General features: G+C 48.2%; 1 protein-coding gene across 2 annotated transcripts in view; it reads right to left on the bottom strand.

The window, feature by feature from the left end:
* Positions 1 to 20,220, bottom strand: part of HK2 (hexokinase 2) — a 64,570-nt gene that overhangs the window by 10,616 nt on the left and 33,734 nt on the right. For both annotated transcript variants that reach the window (XM_053588636.1, XM_053588635.1), the window contains exons 3-12: positions 15,958 to 16,106; positions 11,278 to 11,397; positions 10,187 to 10,282; positions 9,520 to 9,619; positions 9,069 to 9,252; positions 6,113 to 6,268; positions 5,217 to 5,450; positions 3,526 to 3,830; positions 1,961 to 2,109; positions 1,655 to 1,774 (exon numbers count right to left, since the gene is read on the bottom strand). In XM_053588636.1, coding sequence (XP_053444611.1) covers positions 1,655 to 1,774; positions 1,961 to 2,109; positions 3,526 to 3,830; positions 5,217 to 5,450; positions 6,113 to 6,268; positions 9,069 to 9,252; positions 9,520 to 9,619; positions 10,187 to 10,282; positions 11,278 to 11,397; positions 15,958 to 16,106 — 1,613 coding nt within the window. The remainder of the gene's footprint in view (positions 1 to 1,654; positions 1,775 to 1,960; positions 2,110 to 3,525; positions 3,831 to 5,216; positions 5,451 to 6,112; positions 6,269 to 9,068; positions 9,253 to 9,519; positions 9,620 to 10,186; positions 10,283 to 11,277; positions 11,398 to 15,957; positions 16,107 to 20,220) is intronic.

Here is a 20,220-nt window from a genome sequence, read left to right as displayed (position 1 = left end):
ATCATATTATTATATTCCTCCATATTGCAGGAGATTACAGTTTTTAAAGAAAAATATATATTTTTTTTGAAAAATATTTTTTTAAAGTTTTTAGTCATACCACCAATATTTTCCCACATCATTGAAATTTTTTCAAATAACTAAACGCTGACACTGGATAATAATTGGCTCATATATTTAACTGTTACTTGCCTGTTGAGCAAGTTTTTTTCTAACAACTTTGCTATAATAATGTTCTATTAAATATTACATAGATATTTATCCACATTTGATAATTCTCTTTGCCAAACTGGAAAACGTGAAACCTTTGAAATCTAATGTGTTAACACTGCAAAAAACAAGGTGTGAACCACACAGTGAGCCAGTGAACACTGGACAAATGTTAGTAGGTGTTGGGGAATACCAGACCGAGCAGGGTTTATTGCAGGACTTTCTGAAACCTTAATTATACTAGTGGGAAACTGAACTCTCATGGGGGTAAGCAAGGGAGGCATTTGCATAGCTCAGTGGAACTCAAGGGTTGGTGTTCCAGGGACCCAAGGGAAATGCCAGTCCTTCCCCATTACTGGGGTGGGCTCCCCAGTCCTGTCCAGGCCCTTCTTATGACTTATTTACATGTACATACCCTTCTCCACACTGGCCAGGCCTGCCACCTTTCTTGCGCATCACCCATTTCTGCTTTATTACAAGTATTCGTGGCCCCACCCCAGGTGTGTGCTTAGACTATCTCACTGCATGTACTAGGGGCTGCAGTGCCCCACAGATGCCACATTCCAAATAGCAGCTCTTACTTTTCTAGGTTTGTTTCATCAGCCCAGCTTGTTTGTAGGCATCTTAGATGCCTGCATCCACAGCCTGCTACACACCCGCAGTGTGTATGTGTGCTTCTAATGGTGGCCACACAGAGACATGACTGCTTCAGTAGCAGAGCTGTGACATCTATACAGAGGGCAAGCCGATCCTAGCCCAGAGCCAAGCACTGCCCCCTGAGGTCTCCTCCACTTCTCAGGGCACTGGTGTCCAGGACACCTGGGAGTGCCAGATCTTCACCCACCTGCTTCATTCATCCAAGGCAAATCGAAAAAGGGGAGACTAGGAAAGAGCCGGGGCACCCAGAAAACACACAGGAGATGAAGTGAAAATCCCACAACCCATAGCCAGGAGAGCACAGCACAACTGAGAGCACAGGCTCAAACATCAGGAAACCAAATTCAAATCATGGCTTAGCCACTTCCAAGCTGTATGCCCTGGAGCAAGATACCCAGCACCTCTATAGCCCTTATTTCTCTTTGTGCAAAATGGGCGTGCAAACACCTATGGTATATGGTTGCTGTGAGGGTTAAATGAGATAATGGCACACAGGAAGACTAACATGGTACCTGGCTTAAAGTAAGTGCTTTTAAAAAAAAGTCAGTTTTTAACATTTTTGGGTGGCATCCTCATCACCATCTGAAAGAATGTTAACAGCTAACCACCGTAACAGCCACCAACTCTGAGTCAATCATTCCCATCAAGAGCCACCTTGCCCCCACTGGTCACTCATGCCCTTCTTTCCCTAATCTCAGCTCTTCTTTTCCCCATCCTCCGAACTTGACTGGTTCAGGCTCAATAAGCCCACAGGACACTGGAGAGCCCTCTAGGGAGGCACCGTTACCTCATCCAGACTATTCTGCTGGCAGGGGAAGGAGAAAGTGAAACCCAGTGGCAGGGACACACCCTTCATGCCCATGTACTCCAGGAAGTCAGCAATGCACTGGACGATGTGGTCGAAGAGCTGCAGAGAAATCAGGCACTGAAGGAGGAGCCTGGCCAGGGCAGGCTGCCCCTAGCAGGGCCCAGGGAGCACAGGCTTCCACCCAGAAGTGCAGAACACCAGCCTGGGGCCTGGGGTCCACCAAGCCCTCCCCAGAGTCTCAAGCAAGCAGAGAAAGCAACACCCCCGAGGCGCCACCTGCCTCACCTCATCCCCAGTGCCGTGCATGACCTCCTGTGGGATGGAGTAGATCTTGTTGTGCATCTCCACTCCGCCCCACTTCCCGTTCCGCACACGCACCAGAAGGACCCGGAAATTTGTTCCTCCAAGGTCCAAGGCCAGGAAGTCCCCTTTCTCTGGAAAGTAAACCCAGGAAGGTGATGAGCTGGGGCACCACCATCTCACCCCACAAAGAGGGACAGTGTTAAGGCATCTTTCCCTATATAGGGGTCTCCCCAGAGCCCTGATGGCTCAGTGGGTGATGGACAGTGAGTTCTACCTAACAGTGAAGAAAATGAGATGGGGCTTTCCAAACACACCACTCATCTGAAATCAAAAGCCACCTTATGATAGATTCTAGAGTAGAGAAGAATGGCAGAGTCCGGCTCTCTGAAGGAAACTGAAGGGAAACATTTAAAAATGAGAAACTCCTCATCCTATACTTAGGCTGCCCTGTGAGGGAGGCATTTCATTGCTCTCCTCTGGATGACTGAGGCCTGGCTGAGCAAAGTTAAGTCACTTGACTAGGGTCATGTGACCAGAGCAAAGGATGGCAGGTACCACATCCCAGTCTCTATTTCTGGAGCCCACTGTGCTGCACTGGCTTGGTCATCACTTGTCTTCTCTGACTGGGAAAAGACCACATTTCTTAGGTTGCAATACTTACACAAGGGGTCAGAAATCTTTTTCTATAAGATTTAGACAGTAAACATACAGTCTCTGTCACAACCACTCAACTTTGCCATGATAATGCAAAGCAGCTGTAAACAATGTACAGACAAATGGGCATGGCTGTGTACTAATAAAACTTTATTTATAAAAACAGGGGGTGGGCCAATGGCCCATGGGTCATAGTTTGCTGACCCCTGGCCCAGACCAATGTGGGGTCACCAAAAAAGGTTCTAGACCCTGAATTTCTTGGTTTGAATTCCAGCTCTGATATAGTCTACTGTGTGAACCTGGGCAGGTTTCTTAACATCTTTGTGCCACAGTTTTCTGCCAAACATAATAGTTTGTTAATAAGATTAGCTGCTAATTTTTTTTTTCTTGAGACAGAGTCTCAAGCTGTCGCCCTGGGTAGAGTGCCGTTGCATCATAGCTCACAGCAACCTCCAACTCTTAGACTCAAGTGATCCTCTTGCCTCAGTCTTTCTATTTTTAGTAAAGATGTGGGTCTCACTTTTTTTGCTCAGGCTGGTCCTGAACCCTTGAGCTCAAGCAATCCACCTGCCTCAGCCTCCCAGAGTGCTAGGACTACAGGCGTGAGCCACTGTGCTCAGCCAACTGCTAATATTTTTAACAGTCAAAGATTAAATGGATTAACATACATAAAGTACTTTGACATATAGTAAGCAGTCAATAAGTATGGACTATTAATACTGTTTAATTTTAGCAGAGGAATGCCTCAAGTATCGAACACCAGAATTTCCTAGCAATACAGCTGAGAAAACATGTTCTGGTTAAAATGACCAGTGCTAATGCTAAGGGAACCTTCCTGGGGCATCACCAAGACAGAGGCCCACTATATAAGCCAGGGGGCAAGTCTGCTGTACCTGTGCCGTCAGGGGTGGCACACACGTAGGTGGGCAGCATCTTGACGGGGGCAGTGGCATGTGTCTCCTTGCTCAGACCTCGCTCCATTTCTATCTTCATCCTCCTCTTGACCTCCAGGAGCTGCTCATGGCTCAGATTCAGAGGCTCTAGGATCCTACGGCGGGCTCGGTGCTGGTCAGCTAACCGGTAAGCCACTGCTGTCACCATGGCTGCACCCTTGCCACTGCCATCCTCAGAGCGGAGGAAGCGGACATCGCAGTCAGGCACCAGCCGCCGCACAGCCTTGTGAAGACGCTTGGCAAAACTGTAGTCGCCCACAGATGGGGTAAGAGATAGGTGCCCACAGTTAGGGTCAGTGGTACGAATGGTGGGACAGCAGCTCGCCACCTCAGCCCAAACGCCAGGAGGCACCTGCAGGAGCAGATGCTGCCTGAACATCTCCTCTCTCTTTCCCAAGGTAGGAGTCATTGTAAAAACTCAGATATTCGACTGTGACTCCCCTGGGTTGGGTACCCCCCACTGAAGGAAAGGACCCTTCTAACAAGCCACTGTCCCATGCATGCAGTCACACAGCCCTCCTTCCTCATCTAGCTGTTCTGCGGGCCCCACCTCCTCAGCTCAGTAGGGCCCCTGCCTCTGCTGCAGTGGGTCACACAATGTGCCACGTGCAGCCTCTCGGCTGGAGCAGCCCAGTGGAGTCAGGTGGTTCCAATAATACCTACTTCTTCTGTTCTAGCACTTGTTTCACTAGATAATGTCCTGGGAAGGACCCAAAATAGAAAAATTATTCTCCTGGACTTAGACAGTTTCTGCCAATGATCCCAAAGGTGTCTAAATAGCTAAAGACAATGGTACATTTGGCAAGAACCTCTCTGGGTGGTGGCCACTTTTAACCGTGGTCTCTGGGGCCTCACTACTCTAAGTACAGTCTGTGGACCAGCAGCCTCCCTGGGGCTTTTAGAGATGTAAGACTCAGGCTCACCCCAGACCTTCTGAATCAGAATGTGCCTCTTCAGCCAGATCCCCAGGTGACTTGTGTACACAGTAAAGTTTTTGAGGCACTGGGCTAGGATTGGGGAATCTCGGGGCTGAGACCTTCTGCACCAACCAATTAAAGTAATGAAAGCACAGTGACCTGGCATTCATCTGGGAAAGTAAGTGAGCACACCAGAGAGATGTATTCAAGGTCCCAAATGAAATTTGGATGTATTGGTACAATATGACCCAAGGGATCAAAGCCTGAACAGGGCAGGTTCAATCTAGTACCAAGGTCAGCCAGAGAGGCTGATCACCCACTGGGCTGGGGTGGCCCCTGGCAGAGGACATAGTTCAATCTAGTACCAAGGTCAGCCAGAGAGGCTGGTCACCCACTGGGCTGGGGTGGCCCCTGGCAGAGGACATAGCACCTGCAGGAACCATGAAAAATCGAGAGAGAGTGAAGAAACACTAACTCTCGTAGAAGAGAGTGGTAAAAAGAGTGCCCAGCAGCCAGCGGAGCACTGAGGGCAGCTCGAGTCCCCCAGCACCAGTGGCAGTGACACCCTCCCCCTTGCCCAAGTGAGAACTTTTATTCTACCAGGATCCTCAACTGCACATGGTCACCCCTAAAGGCAAAAACAGAGCTGGCTACGGAGCCGGGTCCCCAGGTGCTCTGGCAGCCCCGTCACCCCGGGTCCGCAGGCCGACTCACTGGGGGTGCTTCTTGTAGACTGAGCCGTCCACCCCGATGGTGGAGCGCAGCCGCTCATCGCCCTTGTTCTCCTTGATGCGCCGCAGCACAGCCGCCAGGGTGGCCGCGCACAGATTGGCCGAGCGAGTGGACACGATCTGGCAGATGCGGTGAGTGGCCACACAGTCCTCCTGGGTCGGGTCTAGGCCCAGGCGCACCAGGACCTCACGGGCCTTCCGGACGCCATCTTTCTCCCTGGGAAACAGAAAGACAGCATGTAGGCGCGTGTCTGACCCACTGCAGCAGGACGTGAGGAGGAAACCCCTCAGCTCTGCCAAACCCCCTCTCCACTGCTCAGCTCACCTGTGGGGGTGGAACAAGGAGGGAGAGGGGATAAATTGTAACTCAGCCATCAAGGGGCTCCTTCCACACCCACCACATACACACACGCACACGCGGTGCTGCCCTGCCTCACCCCTCCAGGTGCCCCTTTTTCCTGATGAGAAAAACTAGTTTTCTCATGCGTGTGCTGAGTAAGGACAAGGCCCTGGTGCATCATACACTGAGGGGTGTGTGTGTGCACACACTGCATTTGCTTATCTTAGGGTGGACAGACAACATCTCTGCCACAGCAACCTTTCAACACACGCGTCCAGCTGTGGCACCCACCAGGTGCCGCTCTCTAAAGCACAATCTACTGCATTTCACCATGAAGCTGGCGCAGCTTTAGCTTGTGTTTAAAGGTGGTAATGAAGGGCTGGTGCTGTGACATTGGCACCCTTCTTGGGGGAACTAAATGCCTCACAAATATGAGCGCTTGCATCACCTTGGGTTTAGCAACAAGTAGGCACAGTTCCTTCAGGAGTCTCCACTTAGAGTCATATAAGTCACTAGAGGTGGCAGGGCTGGAAACTCACCCTTCAATATCTGAAATGTCCTTGGTCTCAAAGAGGCCCGTTTTGAGCAATTCTGGGCTGAGCTTCCCTCCGAAGAGCAGCTCCTCCCTGGCCATCTTCACTAGGATGAGCCTCACCAGCTCCCCCATGTACATGCCACTGATCATCTTCTCAAACCTGCAGGGAGACACAGACCAAGTTGATAAAGCCCCTGTTGTCCCTGAACTCACAGCTCTCCTGTGGAAGCAAGATGCACACATGTGAAACTTCAGCATACTTTAGCAGTTGGTATACAACTAAGAGTTAACTTATGGAGGATCACCAGGAATGAGATGTGTGGAGAAGTGATAGCTCAGGGGTGCTGGAAGAGCTGGGGGGTTTGAGCTGTCCCTACAAGCTGATGGTCTCTGAACCATAGAGAAGAATGGGCCTTAAGCAGCCAAACAAAATATCCAGGGAGTATGGAACATTTAAAAACCCAAGTTTTAGGTAAAATAAATTACATATCACATATAGGGTAGTAATTTTTTAAATGCTTCTCTAGCGAGGAAATGCTCTTTAAAAATAAAATCTTATGTAGAGCAGCAATATTTATTCACAAGAAAAGAAGTCGGTCTCATTAAATGTGGGGCACAGGCCTAGCAATTCATCAACTCACACTGCCCAGTCCATGTGTGGATTTCAGAAAAAAATGGTGGGATCTCCCTCCTCTAATCCAACCTGGGGCAGGGGTATGCTGGGACAAGATTACACGGACAGGTTGACTCAGATGGATGGGAGCTCAGCTCTGAACTCTAAATGTCAGGTCTCAGGAATCTGGAAGTGAAATGCACTTCTGAGCAGGCAGGAGACAAGATAAAGGATGCCTTAGAAAGGCAGAGGCCGGCCTGCAAAGTGAGAGGACAGTCAGGTAATTTAACTTTTCAACACTAGGTGGTACTGTTTTCCTGTAGAAATCGGTCTCTCTGGCTAGGACTACATGACAGAGGAAATCAAGCCCTGGCAAAAAGGCCCATTTCTGGGGATCTCAGAAAGGATCTAGGTCTTACAGAAAGGAAGCACCAAGGGTGAACTGCCTACTAACTAGGATGGGCTACACACAGCCAGGAGACGTAGACCAGAGAAGTGCAAGGGATTCCAAAGTCATCTACCAGACAGGAAACCAGGGCCCTCAGGAAGTGACTTGTTCAAGACCCAAGGCAGATATGGCAGAATCAAAGCTAGGTGAAAGTTGGCAAAACTGCTAAGAGCACACAGCATACTTAAAATGTCAACCCACTGACACGGCACACAGCCTGTGCAGCAGCCCTACGTCAATAGCAAAGAACTCCCTGCACAGCTAAGTTCTATGAGAGGCAGGGAGAATGCCCAGGGGCCACAGGATTCCATACTGTAAGTGGTTTTTTACAATTTTTTATTCTAGTTTAAAAACACTTTGTTCCAGTGAATATTTGGAAGATATTTACTTAGAAACACACTATATATTAAAGGGGGTAAAAGCTGTCTATAATGACTTCAGGTCTGCCCTGGCCAACAATCCGGCATACGTCCTAGCCCTTGTCTCATCTAAGGCTAGGCCGGGGTGTGCTGTCATGGCCTGACTGGCAAATTTGTCTTTTTAACATTTCAAAGGACATGTGGTTCCTCAGAAGGACTTGGGTGTGCCACTGAAACGGACATCAAGTGGATGATTCTGCAGTTTTGTAAACCTCTTACCACCCAGGTCAGAAACAACCTACACGTTCCCAAGAAAGTTCAAGTAAGGCCAGGCATGGTGGCTCACGCCTGCAATCCTAGCACTGCGGGAGGCTGAGGTGGGTGGATTGCTTAAGCTCAAGAGTTCGAGATCAGCCTAGGCAATAACGAGACCCTGTCTCTAAAAAACAGCCAGGCGTTGTGGTGGGTGCCCGTTGACTCAGCTATTTGGGAGGCTGAGACAAGAGGATCGCTTGAGCCTAAGAGTTTGAGGTTGCTGTGAGCTGTGACACCATGGCATTCTACCCAGGGTGACAAAGTGAGACTCTGTCTACAAAAAAAAAAAAAGTCTAAGTAAAGGATCCATGCTTGAACACATGAGAGAAGCTTGGGACTTAAGTAAATAAACCATGCTTTGAGAAAGCAAGGACTATCCTGTAAAGAAAAAGGCTATCTACCACTGACCTGGTGTGTAGGGTTGGAGTTTCCTCTCCAAGTAGAGATCTGCCCTGAGAGGTCTCCTAAAACAATCATAGCAACAAGACCAGAGAGGACGCATTGCTCAAAACATTTTGCAATAGCCTTCACAGCTTGCAGCAATCTTTGCTTCAAGATCTTAACAGGGACATTTGATAAATGTTTGTAAGGGTGAACCATGTTTTGTAAGAGGCAAAAGTAACTATAAACTAAGTCTAGCCAGGCTGGAGAGTATAGCATTCAGGGCCCAGAATGCTGAGGCCCCTCCTCTAATCCATCCAAAGACACACTGGGTCACAGGTCCAGGAAAGTGGCCAAGGAAGCTCCTTACCCATAGGCCGTGGGTCTGCCTGTGGCAGAGAAAGAAGGCCCTGGGACCTGTGGACCAGTGATGAGTAGCCAACTGTCATATCCTGTCCTCTTGGCAGCGATGGAGTGGGAGCTACAAAAGGAGCTTACAGAGACCCTGATCTCAGCCATCTCAACGCAATTTTTCTTATGTGGCAATTTACAAATAAAAGGCAGAAAGAAAGAGGAGGGACTTAGACTCAGAACAGGAACTTCTAAAATGATTGCTTTGAAGGACAAGGCCAAAGTATTAACTATAATCTGGTGTGTCCCCCAGCTCTGTTTTAGAACCCTCTCAGCAACTGACAGTGACTAATCTTCCCATAACTGACCTGTGGGCACCTTGGCAACTCTTGGGGATGTAAGACTGTAAAGACGCCACCCCAGCCCTGGCCAGCCCCAACCTCAGCTTCCGAGCCCACCCCCAAACCCACCCGCATAGCAAGGGGCCACTCACAGCTGCTTCCCAGGGTTCAGAGAGCCCATGTCGATCTCCCGGTCAAACTCAGTGAGGACGTCGTTGAGTGAGCCGTCGTCCCCAAAGGCCCCCCACTCCATGTTGATGCACATGCGCCCCTCGTCCCCCTCCACCATGTCGATGTGGCGCATCTCCTCCATGTAGCAGGCATTGCTGCCCGTGCCTGCACACGGCAAAGGACTGTTCAGCACCCCGTTTCTCCTGACACCACTGTCAGGGGAAGGCTGCCATTCCTTGCTGAGGACTTCTGGCACATACCAAAACAGTCCTCTCCTGCCCCCAGTTCCATGAGTCTGGCTCAGCCCTCCAAAGTGACTGCACCATTATCCTTGAATATGAGGGACAAAGGAACCCCCAGCCATGGCCCCCTTCTTCCATTCCAGCCCCTGCCCTGGCCCAGTACCAGCCCTCGTGCCCAGTGTTCACTCACCCACAATGAGACCAATCTCACAGTTGTGGTCATCATAACCACAGGTCATCATGGTCCCCACGGTGTCGTTCACCACGGCCACAATGTCGATATCGAAGTCCTGCGGGGATGACAGGAAAGGCTCTGACCTTCATCATCACAGAAGGGTGACAGAGGTGAAGAAGGACACACAGCTCAAGTGCAACGGGGCTGCCCCTCACCGACCCAACAGGGAGCCCACAGGAAGGTTACATAGAAATCTGCGTCTAAAACTAGTCAAACAACAGCAACATTCCTGACGCCAGCTGTGCACGACTGCTCATCAGCCTTCATCGCCTCCCTCCCTGCAACTCCTCCAGTGATAGCATCTTTACTGTGTCCTCTCTCTGCCCTGCTCCACCTCATGTCAACATCATTCCAACCTCCTTACTTGAACATGATATTCAAGTCTTCTTCAGGTTAAGGACTAAAGAGCTTTTCTTGCACCAAGGCTAAAATTATTTATCCATTGTGATAATCTAAAAACCCTAAAGGCATTTGATCATGTCAGCCTGGCAGGAAAAAGAAAAGAAAATCTCTCCTAAAGCTTCACAAAAGCCTCTCCAGTTGAGTCAAAGATAGACAGGGAAAGATTTCAGAGCAGATCCCAAAGAGCCTGCAGACCCCAAACTCCCGCCACCCCAGTTACCCCTCTCCGCTGGATGGCCTTCCGGATCAAGGAGACGATATCTCTGCCTTCCACTCCACTGGACTTGAACCCCTTAGTCCACGAGACCAGGAAACTCTGGAAAAGGACAAAAGAATGAATATTGATTTCCCACAATTAAAACTCAGACTGCACTCCTCAAATAGCCATCATTAGCAAAGATGCTAACCAGAGATGCTGCTGGGCTAACCTGAAGTCATGAATTTGGGTGTTGCTTCCTGACTAGCCTAGGAAGACCAGGAAAGGAGATTAATGAATGATTTCTTCATGATGCACTGCCACCAACAAGTGGAATGGGGAGGCTATAAAACTACCAAACTAAGATGCAGTCATGTGTAGCATAATGGTATTTTGGCCAATGACCAACATTTTGGTCAATGAGAGTGGTCCCAGAAGATTATAATGGAGCTGAAAATTTCCTATTGCCCAGCAATGTCACAGCTGTTGTAACATTGTAGCACAGTGCATTAGCTTCTCTGTGTTTAGATATGTTTAGATACACAGATATTGTAATTGTGTTACAATTAAGTATGTACTCAGTTCAGGTTTGTAGCCTCCAAGCCAGAGGCTTTACCACACAGCCTGGTGTGTAGTGGGCTACACAACTTGGGTTTGTATAAGTATACTCTGATGTTTGCATGATGATGGAATTGTCCAGCCACACATTTCTCAGAACATACTTCCATTACTAAGCGACACATGACTATACTTTTACATCTTCACATAATTAATTCCCCAAGAATATTTCTTCCCAGGGTCTTTATCATAACACCTTGGAGCAAGAAGAGTTCCTGACTTTTCATTCCCGTTTCTCTGGATGGGATGAGGATACTGTGCAATATGCATGGAAGGGAGGGTAAGAAAGAACACTCCACCCTTCTCTGACACTTCCTCATTATCCTCCACACCCACCCGCCACTCACACACACACGGGGTCATCCAGAAGAACAGAACCCCATCTGCACAACCCCGCAGAGCTGTCACCAACCCCAGAGCAGGTGGCTCGGGAGCCAATCCCAGTCTTCCCAGCTCCAAGGGTGAAGCAAGAAATATGTCTGAAGAACCCATCTCACCTCGTCTAGTTTAGTCTGGTGGCAGGGGAATGAGAAGGTAAAGCCCAGCGGGAGCTTCTTCTCTTTAATCTTCAGCTTCTCCATGAAGTTAGCCAGGCATTCGGCAATGTGGTCAAACAGCTGAGGGCGCACGAGGCAGGAAGAGGAGAGAGAAGCAGAACAGCACAGAGGTTAAGAGCACGGACTTCTGGCTCAGAGAGTAACCAGTTCAAAGTTGCAGAACCCGTCTCACCTCCGAAATCTTCATCTGCTCATCTACAAAATGGGAATGATAACTGGACCCGTCTTCATGAAGTTACCAAAAGGCGTAAATGAGTCAATTATGTATATAAGGGCTTAACATTAATTAGCACTCATTAAATGTTGTCTTTCACTTAAACACTTACCCAAATCACTATCAAAACCACCCGGCAAGCCAGGGGAAATCATGGCCAGCATTAATCAGAAAGTCACTGAATGCCCTGGGAACAGAACATCCTTTGGTAGCCCTATCAGAATCCCACTGACAAGGATGCCCAGGTAATTATCTTACCAGAGAGACAGCCCATTTCACTGCCAAGAAGTATTTTAGCAGCCCTGTCTCTTGTGACTGGGGGAGGGGGTAGAACAATCTCTGTTGGCATTCTATGACCAACTAAACAAAAATAAGAAACTTCTATATTTTTTCTCCATTCTAGAAAGCTAATCTCTGGGGACAATTCAAAGAAGTTATCTTTGTTTTCTAACTTCAAAACAGAACACCCACTGGGTTCATGAAGAGCTCTGAAGAATAAATAGCATTTTGTGGGTGGGTATCCTCCCAGCCATGACCAAGCTGAGCAGGACCCACAGCTCCCAAGCCTTACAAAAACCATATTCACAATCATCCCCCAAACCTACCACCTCCTGGCTTACTTCTTGCCCACTCAGAACCCTCAAAGAGAAGATGGTGAACGGCTAGATGCTTAGGGGCTGAGGCCATGGGCATTCTGGAGCAAAAAGTAAGCAGAGGCCAAAGAGGCTGGGCAGATTCCAAGAGCCAAGTTCACCAGGTGGCAAAAGCTAAAAGCCAAGGTGAGTGTGAGAAGACAATTATTCTCTTCCTCTCCAGGAATGAGCAAGGAGATTCCACTCACACACAGGTCCCACACTATGGTCCTGGAGCAGCAGCATCACCACCGTCACTGGGCACAAGTCAGACGTGCCCACCTCCACCTCCAGGCCTCGCCCTGGACCTACTTCAGCAGAAACTGGGTTCAGGGTCAGCAAGCATTTTAGTTGAAAGCATTGCACTAAACCACAGATGATATCTGCACTTATAAAGGAACTGAGAGATTGAAGGAGGCAGGTTGGCAGGCTGACTGGATCCCCTGATTTCTGAGCTATGGTCAGTGGGAGGGAACAAGCTAGACGAGGCCACCCCAGTCTGGAAGGTGACTGATTCTCACTGAGCCTTCTGCACTGATTGTGTCCCCTGGCTGATTCCATGCAGAGCTGACCACAGCTGATGCTGCAGCTTTGACCTCTAAACCAAAACATTTAAGAGCAAGGGCTGGGAAAGATAAGGCTGGGGATCCCACCTCGGGGATCACTAAGGCACACGAGCTAATTCCCTTGAGCAGAGGTCAAGTATTTTAGTATGTAAATAGAGAGATACTAAGCAAGTTCTGTCCTGTCAGAAAGTTGGTTGGAGGCAAACTATACAATATGTATATTAAACAAATTCCCAGCACCTTCTTCCTGGTATCCTAGTGAAAATAATCTTTAGCACAAACAGCATTTATCCAAAAAAAAGAAGTTGTAGAAGCTGTACAAAGAGATAAGATTGATAATTGAAGATTGGGGGCAGAGGTCTTTAGAAGCAAAATAATTTCCCCACACCCAGCCATGACCTCTGCTCCCTTCCCAATTAAACTCCTACAGGGGAGGCAGAGAAGAGGCATTAAATATTGCCCTGCCCAATTCAGTAGCCAGTAGCTACCTGTAACTACTTCAATTAATTATAATTTTTTTAAATTAAAAATTCAGTTCCTCAGTCACACCAGCTGTGCTCAGTGCCACGGGTAGCCCAGGCTACCATATTGCACAGGGCAGACACAGAATAGAATAGTTCCATCACTGCCAAAAGTCCCACTGGCCAGTGCTGGGTTCAAAGAACCTACACCTGTTTGAAAGTAGAAGAGGAGATCATCTGCTTTCTTGAATTGGAAGACTATCTCCTTTTCTGTTTGCTGAGAACCCAAGATAAAGATGTTGAGAAAAAATGCTAAAACCCTCCTATCGAAAAAAGGCTCAATGGGCCTCATTTTATGAAGTTTAAATGGTGCCCTTTCCCTATTGGTCTGAGAATCTGCTTTGAGAATCTTCCCTTTCCACAAGATACGCTTTTAAGATCTTGAGTAGCTGCTATTCAGGTGTGCGATACACTTCTCTTCAGGGAATGTGCCAAAGGACAGATTTTACCTAGAGACCTTCACTGCCCAGGTTCACAGTTCTTCAAAGAGCATTGCACTTTGGGGGCTGGTGATCTGGTCTTGGAGTTTTGTTGTATTTTGTTTTGTTCTGTTTAGAAATGAGGTCTCACTATGTTGCCCAGGCTGGAGTGCAATGGATATTTATAGACATACAATCATAGCACTCGATAGCCTTGAACTCCTAGCCTCAATGATCTCTCCATCTCAGCTTCCTGAGTGGCTGGGACTACAGGCACATGACATGATGCCCAGCTTTGATCCTGATTTCAACTAAATTGTATTTTTAGTTTGTTTTTCTTAAATTAAAATATTGATGCCTGAGGCCAGGTGTGGGGGCTCATACCTGTATTCCGAGCACTCTGGGAGGCCGAGGAGGGTGGATTGCCTGAGCTTATGCGTTTGAGACCAGCCTGAGCCAGAGCGAGATGGTGTCTCTAAAAATAGCCAGGGGTTGGGGCAGGCTCCTATAGTCCCAGCTACTTGGGAGGCTGAGGCAAGGTGATCACTTGAGCCCAAGAGTTTGAGGTTGCTGTGAGCTGTGACGCCATAGCACTCTACCGAGGGTGACAAAATAAGACTGTCTGAAACAATAAAAAAAAAATTGATGCCTAATACCAAAAAAATAGAAAACACAGGAAAATGGCACCAATAATTTCACCGTTAAAATAGCCACTATGAACTTCCTTCCAGCCTTTTTTTCCAAGGGTTTCTTTTGTTTTTTAGGCACACAGTATTCTTTCCATTCTTTAGAGTGAAATAGACAACTAAATTTTCTTCTAGTTTTCTTTCTGTTTCACTTTTATATGGCATTTTTTCCCATTTATTCAACATGTTTCTAACGTCCCAATATTGTTTCCTCGAGGTGAGCCTCATAATTGTTTTTTTTAAAAAATGTGGACTAAAACATTTTGTTTATGTATAGTACGCAAAATAGAAGTAATTTTCTTCATATACTCTATGTGGTGTGAAAGATTTTAATGTAAGTTTTTCAAGTAAAACTTAACTCACATCTTGAGTGTTTGAAATAGATTCTCTTTCTTGATTGGCAGAGACATGTGTCATTGTCAGTGGGAGCCTCAAGCCCTTGCTAGGCTTTGGGGAGGACACTGCAAGGTGCATGAGGTGCCTGGGCCCTTCACGGTGTGGAAGTACGAGCAATAGGCTATGCAGATGGGAAGACATGCACGCAGGATGTTGTTCTCATAAAAACTTAGACATTCGCCCAGCATATCATCATCATGTTGCATGTCTTTTTCACAATCACAGCCAAACTTTAGGCCCTTTTTTTTTTTTTTGGTTTTGCCTTATTTGCTAGTTTCTCAAATATTTGTAACCTGGAGGATGGAGCTGGTGGAGGAAGACAGAAGAAAAGGTGACCATATCCTCCATGCTGGGCAGTGATGCAATTACTAGCCACAGAAACTGAGAGCAGAGTAGGAAGAAGCAATTAGATAGACAGATATCCCTGTGGAAAACAGCAAGAGTACTCATTTATGTGCTGGGCATTGTACTGAATACAGAACAGGCATCATCTTTTCTAACCCACACCTCGGTCTAGGCACTATCATTCCTCTTTACACATTAATAAACTGAGCCTCTCTGTCCGGTGCCATCGCTTGCCCAGAATCGCACAGCCAGACTACCCAAACACAAGGCCCCACCTCGTCGGTACCGCAGCATGCACAGGGGAGGCAATGGAGGAGCCTCTGCCCTGTGTCCTCCCTGACACTACACTGGAGCTGGGTTACACACCCCCGCCACCCAGGAAAGCTAAAATGCCCAGGAACCCAGCCTCCCTTTGCCAACCCCAGCATTAAATCAGGGAAAGCAGGTTTACCTCAGAGCCACCCCACAGAGGACAAATAAAGGGTCTAAAAATATCTCCCTCACGTGTTCCACTCATGGTCAGAAATTCCTTTCCCAGGAGGTGCCCTGGTGTAGTGGAAAGAACAGGAGACCAGGAGTCACAGGGCTCTACCTCTTCCACACCCTGGGACCTAAGATATGACAACACCGGATAGCACCTTACTATTTCCCTTCCACTCACTCCTTTTATTCCTAAACACATTCTGTGGATAAAATATGGCAGGAATAGCCCAAGCTTCAGCCAGGAGGAAATCCCTGCCCCTGAGCTGGTACCCAGGGGTGTCTTGGGTGACTGGGAGCAGCTGGAGAGGCACAGAGAGATTTTTCTCAGGCAGCAGCTGCCCTCAGAAAAAGACCATACCTGGGTGCCGCTGCCCCGCATGATATCCTCGGGGATGGCGTAGATCTGGTTTTCTATCTCGACCTTCTGGAGCCCGTTGTCTGTTACTTTCACCCAAAGCACACGGAAGTTGGTCCCTCCAAGGTCCAGGGCCAGAAACTCTCCATGTTCTGCAGAGAAAGGAAGAAGGGCCACTATTACTTTCAGAAAAGATGAGAAGGTCAAACTGCTTCAGAAACCAACCAAGACTTCAATTCCCAGTCCCTCCATGAATGCTGGTCACCTGCAGCCCAGGGAATTTACTTATCTCCACTCCATTGTGGACTGATTTTCCTACTGCTGAGTACTTTCATATTGCTTTTCTAATGTACAGCAACAATGAGACAGTTTCACTTCCCATTTGGGGGCACTCGCCCTCCCACAAGAGCCAATTATCTCTTAAGTGCTTTCAGCAAGCCCCCAAACCAAGGTCCCAGGGCCCAGCAAGTCCTGCGCCAGGAGTCCATGCCTCAGTTTTGTTCTTCAGACCCCCAGAACATTCAGCTGCCGCAGGCCTCAGGGCGCTGGGCCTTTTGCCAAATTGTGACTACAGTATAAAATGTCCTTTCTAATGTTTGCATACCAGGATGGCGATGTCCTACAGTGGGATTAGAGGGTCCCATGATGAGTGGAATGGGTCCAACTGGCTGTAAATTAAGGCCTAGTAAATGAGACAAGCAGATGCTCTGCAGAAGGATCTTGGGCTCACTAGAGTGTGAGACAATGCTGGCCCCAGAGTGTGTAAGAGCTGGGACACTCGGACAAGCCGCCGAGGTGTGAGGGAGCCAGGGAGGGGAAGACTGAGACTCCGAAAGGGAGCCACAGACACAAATGGGCCAAGATCTTCATGTGTCACCAGGAAGGTACTATTCTCTCCCTCCAGGAAGTAGCAGTGTGGACGGGAAACATCCAGATTCTGGATGTTTAATAATGCAGTCTGCTGCAGGGAAGTACCCCATTGTGTGTCACAGAACGAAAGTGCTGAAGAGGCGCAGAGCCCGCAGCCAGGCAAGGACAGGCAAGGCGCACCCCCACAGCAGCTTCCTGGCTGGACTCCCACTGCCCTGCCACACACTTTGTCTAAGGAGAGGAGGCAGTTTCCTCGGGGGGTTGGGAAACTTCTTGGGGTGGGGGGTGTCACTTCTTGGCATGTTTATCAGCACTCAGTCCCCTTCCCATGTGAAGAAAGACAGGATGGGCCAAAGGGTCAGGGTAATGCTCCAATTAAATGACTTGACAAGGTCTGATCTGTGCCCAGAGCCCCCTTCCCCCCCACGCTGCGCCTCCCCCCCTCTCCCCCCCCCGCTCTAGTTCTTTGGCCTTGAAGTACCTGGTGTCCGCAGGGGAAACTCGGGGCAGACTTCCTCCAGTAGACTCCCACACAACCAGCCATCAGGGATATGTCAGATGAAAACTGGCTCTGAGCCTACATCAGAACCCCAGCCACATTTTAGCTGAGGCGATTTTGTTAGCCTGGAGCCTCAACTGCCTCATCTCTAAAATGGGAATATCTTATCTCATAGGGTTGCCAAGAGGGGAAAAATTAGACAATGTTCCTCAAGAACCCAGCACTGTACCAACTCAGGACACACTAAGTACTAGATATTTTCTCTCCAGGCTCTTGGCAAACAGTGCTCATACCAACACTTGAGTCTCCCCAGCCCATGATGGGCAGAAAACCTGTCCAAGAAAAGCCACTGCATTCGGCCCTGGTGACGTCAGCATTCCTCCCCTCGGGAGTACTGACTTTCCATCCCCTACCCGTCGACTAGAAGCAGTCCCTCCACTAGCTCCAGCTGCCGGCTGCCAAGAGCAATGTCACCCCTGTCTGGAGTGATTCTGCCCGCCTCGTGGCCATGGGTGACTTTTCCAGACACTCCGTTCTGGGCCTTCCCTGATAGTGGGACCTCAGCCAGATACCAGGAAACGCTACGTGGTGGTTGTCATGAGGGATGAAAAGGAAATCAAAGATGAACTGCCTCATCAGCGCTCTGAATCCAGGACACAGGCGATCCGCTGAATCAGTGGCCACGGGGGATCGAGGCGGCGGGGCTGACCCTGGTTGGTCATCACCCAAGGTCAGCCCAGCTGGACACACTCGACGGGCACAGCTCCATCAAGAATGGTGGCTTGGTAGTGTTTTTCTGAGGGACTGAGGGGAACAATGAATAATAGAGTACTGCTGGTAATTCAGTTCTCAAGAGGGACCATCATCCCTGGCTCTGCTTATGGACTCCTGGAACAGACACCCTCTGAACCCTCCTCTCAGCACCGCCCTCTGCCAGCACACACGACCACAAGTACCATAGTCAAGAGCTGTACTCCCATGTCCAGGATCTGGGGCACGCCCAGAAAGTGAATCCAGAAATCCGGAGGCGACCCTCAGGGCAGTGTGTGGACCCCTCTCTCCTAACAGCCACCTCCATGCCATGCATGAGAGGCCCCCAGGGACAGGTGGACAGGTCTCATTTTGAATTCCAGCTCAGCAGCTTCATTATCTGTGAGGCACGGGCACGTGACAGGCTCTCTGTGCGTGTCACCTCACCTGTAGAACATGATGCTATTTCCAGAGGCTCACATGAAATATGGACTACATTACCCAGGAATGTACGGACACGCAGGAAGCCACCAATCGCCAGCTGCGGTCATTGCCACTGTTGTTATCATTCTCCTCAGTCACTCCAAACCCTCTATACTGCTACCTGGTGGCTCAAGATCTGCCTCCACTGTGAACATCAGGACACTCCAGAAGCCCAGAGCAGAGTGAGCGTGAACATATGACTCATGTGAAGGACAATCAGTACAAAAGCAGTACCATCTCCTTTTTTCTCTACATCCCAAAATAATCACTATTAAAGGTTCTTGGGTGTCCTTAGGTGCATTTATTTTATAAATAGAGGGGAAGCTGTAACACACATTTTTCAAAAAAAGGTGTGAATTTCTGTTCCCAAAGATGTGTGTTTTCAAGCTGGAAAATAACTGCCATATTATCTTTCTAAATGTTTATCAGTTTCTTCTCAATCCAGTGTGCTTCACTCACCCATGTCCCAAGTAGTAATTAATCTTCACCAACCTGCTAGACCAAAGTGATCCCTCACTTTTTAAACTTGTTTTCTTTCATTTGAGTGATATTAATATTTTGAAATGTTGACTGGTCTTCTGGACTCCTTTTTCTGTGAATCATCTGCTTCTATCTTTTCATCCCTCTTTTTTAAAAAGATACACTTGTTTCCTTGATAATCTAAAAAAGCTCTTTGCATGTTAAAACTTGCATCTGGATTATCATGGTAATAAAACAATGAAAAGACAATGGCAGGTGTGAGAGAGATTTAGTAGACTAAAGGCCCAATATGTAGATGTCTTTAGCACAAGAGAAAATGAAGGTGTATTAAGCAATGGGCATTTTGTTTATAGACATTATCCCATTAATCTTCAATGACCCAGTTAGGCATTATAATCCCAGTTTTACAAATAAGAAAACAGAGACTCAGGTCAAGTAATTCAAATCAAGGTTCAATTGCAGTAGAAAACCCAGGTTTTCTACTGCAATAAGCCATGGTGCTGCTCACGGGAACACGGTAAATCCTTAAATTGGGAATTCTTAGCTAACAATGCCAGGAGCATAAAACCCAGAGGTGGCAGCAGCCTCCAAGCTAGGCTGGGTGATGAGGAAGTAACACTTTGGCTCAGAAGTTGAGTCACTTCGTAAAGGTCACATAGGGGTCCGTCTGACTCCAAAGCCTGTGACTGCCCCTAAGTACCACACCCACATCTTTCCTGGCTCTGGTTCCTGGAAACCATAAAGTGGTGAGAAAGAAAGCAAGAGTGGCCTGAACACAGCCCACTCCTGAGCTTCCAGGATGGCCACGCCCTTTTCAGACCCAACCTTCCGTATTGAGAGGAGGCACCGGTGAAGGAGGCAGCAGATACACACCAGCAGGCAGGAGGTGGCATCCCCTTCTCCCAGAGGGACCCGGAACCTGTTAAATAAAGCCTATTGGTGCAGGCCCTTTTTTGGTAATCTCAATCAGTGCCCTCTCACAATGATACCAGACCTCTGTTCCCACCTCACTGCAGAGTTCCAAGTGCCCTCTGCTGAAGATCCTCTTCACTGAAAGTGCTCCCACTCCTACGCCCCAAAATTAAAATAAAATAAAATAAAAGACAAGAGAAGGGGCACTAACTCTACTAAAAGAAAAGAAGGTACTCAAGGAAATGGTGCTGGTCCACAGCTAAGCGGAACTT

The sequence above is a fragment of the Nycticebus coucang genome, chromosome 4, assembly GCF_027406575.1.
Source record: "Nycticebus coucang isolate mNycCou1 chromosome 4, mNycCou1.pri, whole genome shotgun sequence".
NCBI lineage: Eukaryota > Metazoa > Chordata > Mammalia > Primates > Lorisidae > Nycticebus > Nycticebus coucang.
Note: the sequence above shows the minus strand (reverse complement) of the source record. Positions and strands in the feature narration are given on the sequence as shown.